Source organism: Leiobunum rupestre, chromosome 3 (assembly GCF_980474605.1).
Source record: "Leiobunum rupestre chromosome 3, qqLeiRupe1.1.hap1, whole genome shotgun sequence".
NCBI classification, from domain to species: domain Eukaryota; kingdom Metazoa; phylum Arthropoda; class Arachnida; order Opiliones; family Sclerosomatidae; genus Leiobunum; species Leiobunum rupestre.
The window spans coordinates 47,344,566-47,354,211 of NC_143386.1; the positions used below are offsets into that span (position 1 = coordinate 47,344,566).

Genomic DNA, 9,646 nt, shown 5'->3' on the forward strand with positions numbered 1-9,646 from the left:
TTGATAGATTTGCCTAAAAAAAGGTGATATCCAAGGTTTTAGCTGAAAATATTAGGTAGTTTTAGAATCAACACAGTTTAACCGAAACCCCACATTTTTTGGTATATTGTATCTCGATTTCAGTACCCTTTCGCTTTAAGTTTAATAACTTTTTATAAATATATTTTATTTTAGCAAAATAACACAATCTTACACATTTCGACAAGGCCAATTCAATGGTGTGGTTTATATAGCCCTAACTGGAATTGATACCAGGTTATTGGATGTCAAAATGTACATTTTTATTTTTGGGGGGGTCTCAATCGAGGGGTTAAAGGGTCATGTGGGCGATTGAAAACAAGAAATATAAATACACTATTAGATAGCTCTAGTAAAGAGCTTTAAAATAAACTATTAAAAAACGGTATTTTCCTTGTTTATTTAATAAATCAATATCTATTTTCTTGAAATTCAACACTTTTGAAATTTTATATTTTTTATATCATACAAAAAATGGTTTAAATCTTTTAGAAATTATTAATACGTATTTAACGATGTGTGATAAATAATGCTCGAATATTTTCTAAATCATTATCTTTAAGAATAAAGGATCTAGCTCTGGAAGTAGTCGCTGTAGGCGTTGATATCAGTCGCAAAATCAAGTTAAGAGGTATATGGCATTTGTCGTCCCGTTTAGGCCATGACAGACTTAACTTATGTATATATTTTTCAACCCTTAATTTTGAGTAGTAAATTGCTAAAATATTAATATGAAAATAATTGTGTGTTAAATAGAGGCATTGAACTTTTTAGTGTCGGCTGTAATGTTTGTTGTAACTGAAAACTAAACCTAATCTATAAATATGTAGAAAAAACCTGGTCGAGGCTGCCCCCTAAGAAAGTTAAATTGAACCTACCACACATTATAGATGATATAAAATGAATCTTTTGCAAGTGTTGATACTTTTGGGAGCTTGGAATTACAAAAGGTAAAAATAAAATTCGGAAGCATTTATTGTACCATGTGTTTCTTAATGTATTTTCCAAGCTAACCAAAATGGTGGATTACAAAACTTTAATACTTAACAGTATAAAATTCTAGGTATTTATAGATTAGGTTTAGTTTTCAGTTACAACAAACATTACAGGCGACACTAAAAAGTTCAATGCCTCTATTTAACACACAATTATTTTCAATTTAATATTTTAGCAATTTACTACTCAAAATTAAGGGTTAAAAAATATATACATAAGTTAACAGTCTGTCACATGGCCTAAACGGGACGACAAATGCCATATACCTCTTAACTTGATTTTGCGATTGATATCAACGCCTACAGCGACTGCTTCCAGAGCTAGATCCTTTATTCTTAAAGATAATGATTTAGAAAATATTCGAGCATTATTTATCACACATCGTTAAATACGTATTAATAATTTCTAAAAGATTTAAACCATTTTTGGATGATGAATTTCAAGAAAATAGTTATTGATTTATTAAATAAAAACAAGGAAAAAACCCTTTTTTTTTTAAGAGCTTATTTTAAAGCACTTTTCTACAGCTATCTAATAGTGTATTTATATTTCTTGTTTTCAATCGCCCACATGACCCTTTAACCCCTCGATTAAGACCCCCCAAAAATAAAAATGTACATTTTGACATCCAATAACATGGTATAAATTCCAGTTAGGACTATATAAACCACACCATTGAATTGGCCTTGTCGAAATGTGTAAGATTGTGTTATTTTGTTAAAATAAAATATATTTATAAAAAGTTATTAAACTTAAAGCGAAAGGGTACTGAAATCGAGATACGATATACCAAAAAATGTGTGGTTTTGGTTAAACTGTGTTTATTCTAAAACTTCTTAATATTTTCAGCTAAAACCTTGGATATCACCGCTTTTTAGGCAATCTATCAGTGTTTAAAATTTAAAAAAAATCGATTGACCCATGGTGACATGATTGGTCGAAATCGTATGGAATGACCCTACTAATAAATAAATTTTTCATGTGAAACTACTAAATAATAAATTTTTAATATGAAACTAATAATTAAGAAATTTTTAATATGAAACTAATAATTAAGAAATTTTTAATATGAAACTGCTAATGAATAAATTTATCACGTGAAACTGCTAATGAATAAATTTATCACGTGAAACTGCTAATGAATAAATTTATCACGTGAAACTGCTAATGAATAAATTTATCACGTGAAACTGCTAATGAATAAATTTATCACGTGAAACTGCTAATTAAGTTATCACGTGAAACTGCTAATTAAGTTATCACGTGAAACTGCTAATTAAGTTATCACGTGAAACTGCTAATTAAGTTATCACGTGAAACTGCTAATTAAGTTATCACGTGAAACTGCTAATTAAGTTATCACGTGAAACTGCTAATTAAGTTATCACGTGAAACTGCTAATTAAGTTATCACGTGAAACTGCTAATTAAGTTATCACGTGAAACTGCTAATTAAGTTATCACGTGAAACTGCTAATTAAGTTATCACGTGAAACTGCTAATTAAGTTATCACGTGAAACTGCTAATTAAGTTATCACGTGAAACTGCTAATTAAGTTATCACGTGAAACTGCTAATTAAGTTATCACGTGAAACTGCTAATTAAGTTATCACGTGAAACTGCTAATTAAGTTATCACGTGAAACTGCTAATTAAGTTATCACGTGAAACTGCTAATTAAGTTATCACGTGAAACTGCTAATTAAGTTATCACGTGAAACTGCTAATTAAGTTATCACGTGAAACTGCTAATTAAGTTATCACGTGAAACTGCTAATTAAGTTATCACGTGAAACTGCTAATTAAGTTATCACGTGAAACTGCTAATTAAGTTATCACGTGAAACTGCTAATTAAGTTATCACGTGAAACTGCTAATTAAGTTATCACGTGAAACTGCTAATTAAGTTATCACGTGAAACTGCTAATTAAGTTATCACGTGAAACTGCTAATTAAGTTATCACGTGAAACTGCTAATTAAGTTATCGCGTGAAACTGCTAATTAAGTTATAGCGTGAAACTGCTAATTAAGTTATCGCGTGAAACTGCTAATTAAGTTATCGCGTGAAACTGCTAATTAAGTTATCGCGTGAAACTGCCAATTAAGTTATCACGTGAAACTGCTAATTAAGTTATCGCGTGAAACTGCTAATTAAGTTATCGCGTGAAACTGCTAATTAAGTTATCGCGTGAAACTACCAATTAAGTTATCGCATTAAACTACCAATTAAGTTATCGCATTAAACTACCAATTAAGTTATCGCATTAAACTACCAATTAAGTTATCGCATTAAACTACCAATTAAGTTATCGCGTGAAACTGCTAATTAAGTTATCGCGTGAAACTGCTAATTAAGTTATCGCGTGAAACTGCTAATTAAGTTATCGCGTGAAACTGCTAATTAAGTTATCGCGTGAAACTGCTAATTAAGTTATCGCGTGAAACTACCAATTAAGTTATCGCATTAAACTACCAATTAAGTTATCGCATTAAACTACCAATTAAGTTATCGCATTAAACTACCAATTAAGTTATCGCATTAAACTACCAATTAAGTTATCGCATTAAACTACCAATTAAGTTATCGCATTAAACTACCAATTAAGTTATCGCATTAAACTACCAATTAAGTTATCGCATTAAACTACCAATTAAGTTATCGCATTAAACTACCAATTAAGTTATCGCATTAAACTACCAATTAAGTTATCGCATTAAACTACTAATTAAGTTATCGCATAAGACTACTAATTAAGTTATCGAATTAGACTACTAATTAAGTTATCGAATTAGACTACTAATTAAGTTATCGTTCGGTCAAGAAGGTTTAGATTTAGCTCAGGCCATTGGCCGTCGTTGAAAGGACGTCACCGGTGAGCCGCATTCGGTTCAGTTCCTTCTCCAACGAATCGCAATCGCGATTCAGCTGGGCAACGCGGCGTGATCAGCCCCTCGTGGCTATGGGCTGCGTTCAGGAAAATCCAATGAGCTGACTGTCAGACTGTTGAGTTTTGGTCACTTAGATCTAACCAGAGAGGTAGAAAAGAAATAGAGGCACTATTGTATCTGGCGAAGTTGACCGCGAGTGCTGACCCCCTTTTCACCAATGTAGGAAGCCATGAGATGGGCAGATTACGTGGCGCCATCGACGCGCGGTGAAATGAAATACATTATGACTTTTTGAAAATCAACTGCCCATCTCCGCTTTCATACATGGGGTCGGGAGGGGGGATGAATTATCCCGGTCAAAAACAGGGGTGCCTTAACGCGGTAATCTTCCCTCTATTTCTTTTCTATCCTTATGGATGTAATCAGCTATCAGAGCTGGGCTGCGAAAAGTCAGATACTCAGATCTTGGAGGAGAGAAGTATTCTGGAGTGGAGAAGTATTCTGGAGTGGAGAAGTATTCTGGAGTGGAAAAGTCGGGTGCCACCTGCGGCTTTGTAAAAGCCCATCATGCTCTTTTTGGTCGGACGTCATCAAGCCAGAATGATGGCAGATAAAGCTAGCGTCCGACCAAAAACCGGGGTAGTCTGGGTAATTCTAACAGCAATAGGCGGGAAAGGACGTTCTTATTACCGCTATGGGATTTGCCACTCCAGAATACCTCCCGTCTCCAAGCTCAGATAGACTTAAAAGCAGAGCCATGTACATGAAATCAGAATTAGATTTAATTTTGATGATATTGACAAGATTTCTTGAAAAAAATTTAAGATGTCTCCAATTTTTGTAAATATAACAGTTGTTAAAACTAACTGATATCAATGATGCTCTTTCACAATTTGTACGATTGCTTTGGATGTAGTTTACAACAGCTTTGATTCAAGAATTAACATGAAAAATTTCGAAGCCAACGAACTGAACACAGCTGATAGTGTAAATAAAATGAAAAACGTATAATAAATAGCAGCAGTAGGGGTGTGCGAGCACTCACTTAAATTTAGTACTCAATCGAGTTTGAGTACCCCTCAAAATTTGATAAGCCTGGTCCTTATTTTGTAGCTTCTAAAGGGGTTTTTAAAAAAGGTTCGGATATAAATTATAAAAATTTAGAAAGAAAATTACAAAATTAACACATTAAATTTAATAAATACTCCATTACATTTTATACAAATTCCACTAGATGAAAGAAAAATCTTTTTGTACATTGGAAACAGCACAGCAAATTAATTTATATAAATTTCATTTATGGAACATTTACTCTACTCATCTTGTTTATACTATTCTTTAAATGTTAATTATCCGTGTACTTTTAAAACATGAAATCATATTTTAAAAGATAGGAATGTAGTTATCAATTTTGGCCCTGTGTCTTTGAGCCACGCATTCTGAAATCCAAACAATATTGCGGCATTCTTGTTCTTTTAGTTTCATATAAGCGTAAAAAGCCCCAAAATGAAATTGTTGCATAAAAGCGTTGACATTAAGTTTAACCTAAAATGAAAATATAAGTTAGAGAAAAATAACAGCTTAAAATCTATTAAAAAACCTTTCACCTCATGCTCAAAGAATTTATCTTCCAAAGTTTTTTCTCCAGGGTTATTGCCAGACCCCTCAAAAAGAACGCGGTATTCCTTTAAAAATTATAAGAAAACATTAGAAAAAATTGCCAAAATAATCTCTAGGCCCAAAAAAAAACCTTACAGCATAGTATTCAGCCACTTGTCTAACTTGTTCATAATCATCAGCTCTGGCTAATGCAGCTAAGCCATCCGGGTATAATTTTCCACAGTGAGGATATAGTTTCGATCTATCTTCTTTGGTTAGCTCAGTTCCAAATGAATTTATTGTAATGATGAACGCTCTACGATCAGCTTCAAACTAAAAGAAAAATATTATGTAATATTTCTTTCGGTTATTAATTATAAAACATTCTACACTAGGATTAATGCATACTTCCAAAATAGCGCACATCACTTCAGCCGTTATACCACCCAATTCTTCGCAAAATTTATAAAATGCTTCCAAATATGCTTTGTACAGGGTGTTACGAATAATCTCAATGTTCATTTCATCTAAATCTTGCTCGGATATGCAGTCTACAAAAAATGGTGCTAATGGAGTATCTACAAGAACAGCGTTATAAAGTTCAGCTGGAGTTGAAGCAATGTGAATAGCTTCCATCTGATCAAAGCTACCCAGTGGGTGACATTTCGGAATTAGCTCCGATATTGGTCGTTGATGCAAAGTACCAGTAATAAGGAGAATGATATTATCTATCATATAACTGTACCTAATTAAAAATAAAATTCGATATAAGTGTTAACAAAGGATTGAATTATTTAGGACATACGTTATATAGTCAAGGAATGTTGAAAGTGGTTCAACTGCTTGGTTTCTGATATGCTGGAATTCAACCACTAATTTCTCTCTTAACTTATCATCAATTACAGAGACTGTCAATGGACTAGCCTCATTAGCCAAAAAGTTACCATAATCGGTGCTTTGTAAGTGAAGTTTTAAATCTAACAAGAACAAAATCAATTTGAACGATTTCGCTAAGTTATTTAGAGTGCTCAGAAAACACTTGGCATAAGGTTTCTCTCTCCACTGGCAATCTAGGACCAGCATATGACTAAATTCATATTCCCAACACCGAGCTGCTAAAATTTGCCCTGAAGTTCACACATATACAGATCACAAGTAGGTATGGACCTTCCATGGTGGCATATTCCTCCAAATATATTGCCATCCTTCAAACTGCTTTAAAGGGCCACACCGTGGTACCAATCCTATTCTGGAAACTAGCACGTGAAACAGGGTCAAATTCAAACGCCGGTGTGGCCCTTTAACTAGCTGGTTGGAATTCTCTCTCTACACTACTAATTTAACGGTAATTTAGGGCTCTCTCACAGCTTGCCAGTGGAAAGCTATATTAATTTCAAATGCCAGTATGGAACTGGAAGACCTCTGCCCCCTCAAACATTAGCCAAGGCTCATTAATTAAATAACAAATATGATACCAACCATCCAAGTTGTCACATTGTACAATATTAAGATAATCTCCATGCTTTAAAATACCACATTTAAAACCTCTAACAAGTCCTTCTAAATAACCGAAATCAGTATTAAACTTTAATTCTTCCATTACTCCAGAAATGTTCACCGACGTAAAAATGGCTAAACAATCATGTGATAACTGTGATTGAATTGGATAGTCTTACTAGTGTAGTGTTACAGTGTAGATTTGTTCGTTGCTCAATTTTCTTTGAATAAGAAAAATTTATCATTCGTCGGTGGTGCCATCTGTTTTTAATGTTGTAAATGTGGCTACCGCACCACCAATAAACATTTTAGGCCATATACACCAATGCTCTCTTTTGTAATTTTGTACACCCCCATTTACACCAACGCTCTCTACCCCCCTAGTTCCTGGAATATAGAGATATCCGATCTCAGCGTAATCTGTACACGAGAAGTAATCGTTTTCGGAAATTCGGTTCTTTTTATTTCGTTTGTTTTCGTTTAAATAATATGCATGTTTTAACAGTTCCTCTAAAAAATATTATAGTTAATTTATTTATTTTATGTCTCATTATTAATTAGTTATTATTTAAATTAATGTTGAACTTTAAGCAACTGGTAATCTAAACGTTTCTGGTCTTATATTATTACATAATATAATAATATTATATATAATAACAATATAATATTTATTTATATTTATTTTTTATTGTTTACTTAAATTTTGAAGAAGTGGCACTAGCATGGCGAGCCTTTTTTGTAGGAGTATCATCGTACAGTTTTAATGACCGTTTCCTAATTCTGTAATGAATTTGTTATAATGTCCAGGAAAACCCCTGTATAAATGTTATTATAATAAAAGAGATTGTATGACACTTCCCAAGGCCAAGGGTGAATAATTCTAACTAGTTTCCATTATTTTTGCTTGAGCTTCTAATATCATCATTATTATTTCCTATTAAAAACATGTAATTCAGCTATACACTCTTTTACGAAGTCGGCCATTTCATTGCAGGCCTAATTTAAATAATACAGGCAAGGGCGCCTGCACGTGCTCATCAGCTCGAGACGTCGCGTGCACTTGACGGCGTGAAGCGGCCTTGCATGCACTATTTGAAATCAGACCTGTAATAAAATGGCAGCTCTCACAAATAAGGATATAAAAGAGTGTATACTTAAAAATAAAATAAAAACCATAAATCATTTTTACTTTTCAAAGCTTGTACATTATTCTTAGAAAATATTGTAGGAATAGCTGTTGGTCTAATGCCTCGTTCACACTACCCGCTTTTTGTGGCTGACAAGCTACATGACTTCGTCGGGTGACCTTGTCAGGTCAGGTATAGGCATAGAAATCTCATAGGTAACTAGAATGCTGCCGCCTACGGCCGAGCTTGACGCCAGTTCGCCTTGAACCTTCAGCCAATGAGAGGCCGTAGAGTGGTTCCGCCAAGGAGGATAATAATCCTCCTTGGTTCCGTTACTATAGCGGGAGATAGGTGACGTCATTATCTCTGGTGACATTAAATTCTTGGCAGAACCACTCTTTGAGCTCTGATTGGCTGAGATCTGGCTATCGTCTGCCACGGCGTTTGGTCCATTTGCCAGTTACACGGCAGCATTCTAGTTACCTATGAGATTTCTATGGGTATAGGTCGGCTATTTGTCAGAGCAACGTTCACACTTTCCGACTTAAGCCATGTTGCTCTGCCCCTAACCGACAAGAAATTAAATTAAAACAATTGCATGTGCGTAATTGTTATTGGTTCGGTTTTTGCGAAACTAGGGCATACCATTTGAAAGCGTCTGCTATTTCAATTTTAGAAATTCATTGATTAGGTTAAAAATGGAAGATCTACATAGGTGAAAACATTTATTCAAAAAATAAAAGATGCCGATGCTTTCTTCGACGCCAGAGCTAAGCCTTTACTCACGGTAAACAAAAACCAATTATTTATGATATCACGTTGGTCAGCCACGTGCTAATTTCCATTCACCTCATTGGATATCGCCTTTCCTGATTTTTGTCGGGGTGACTTGAATCGGGTGTTTATCCGATTGAAGTCAGACCATTTCATTTGACTAAAATCAGGTCAGGTAGAGCGTTCATATTACCTAACATGTCAGGTGAACCAGGTCAGCTGACCAAAAGCGGGTAGTGTGAACGAGGCATTAGTCTGTTTTTTTTGTTTTATCATTCATAAAACAAGATTTTTCAAAATGTATGGCGCATATTTTGTGATTATGATAAAGATAATCTGTATCTTTATCTAAAAGGTCGCGTCTCTCTACATTTTCTAGTCATTCATGTGAACTGTAATTTGGAAAATTAAAAATTACTTTACTTATTTTATATCCAACCGTCCTTTAACTTTTGGAAACTGAAATAGAGTTGTTGCAACCAGGGCCGTTTTAACCTTTCCGTAGGCCTTAGGCAAAAATATCTCATTTACCGACTTTTCGGACCTTCGTAGGCCCTATTTTATGGAATCGCAGGCCCTAATGTCTACTAAAATTTTCGTAGGCCCTAGGCACTTTGCCTAGTGTGCCTTATGGATAAGCCGGCCCTGGTTGCAACGAAAAGCTTAGCAATATGCATTATGCTCCAGACATTTGAAGTAATTCAGATTAACAAGACGAGAATGCGTTACTTTAAGCTTTTTGCGTC

General features: G+C 34.2%; 1 protein-coding gene across 1 annotated transcript; it reads right to left on the minus strand.

The window, feature by feature from the left end:
- Positions 1 to 5,096: 5,096 nt before the first annotated feature.
- On the minus strand, positions 5,097 to 7,146 carry VhaAC39-1 (V-type proton ATPase subunit VhaAC39-1). The gene is made up of 6 exons (XM_090170161.1): positions 6,982 to 7,146; positions 6,308 to 6,479; positions 5,911 to 6,247; positions 5,659 to 5,835; positions 5,511 to 5,588; positions 5,097 to 5,448 (listed from the first exon to the last, which is right to left on the minus strand). The coding sequence occupies exons 1-6, from the start codon at positions 7,100 to 7,102 to the stop codon at positions 5,287 to 5,289; spliced, it is 1,047 nt and encodes a 348-aa protein (XP_090026287.1). The 5' UTR covers positions 7,103 to 7,146; the 3' UTR covers positions 5,097 to 5,286.
- Between the last annotated feature and the right edge of the window lie 2,500 nt (positions 7,147 to 9,646).

Bases quoted from the DNA above. Each gene is read 5' to 3' on its own strand.
- VhaAC39-1 (XM_090170161.1), bottom strand. From the start codon at position 7,102: ATGGAAGAATTAAAGTTTAATACTGATTTCGGTTATTTAGAAGGACTT. The intron at 6,248-6,307 runs GTATGTCCTAAA...ATTTTTAATTAG, and splicing joins ACATTCCTTGACTATATAAC to GTACAGTTATATGATAGATA. The intron at 5,449-5,510 runs GTGAAAGGTTTT...TTTTCATTTTAG, and splicing joins ATAAATTCTTTGAGCATGAG to GTTAAACTTAATGTCAACGC.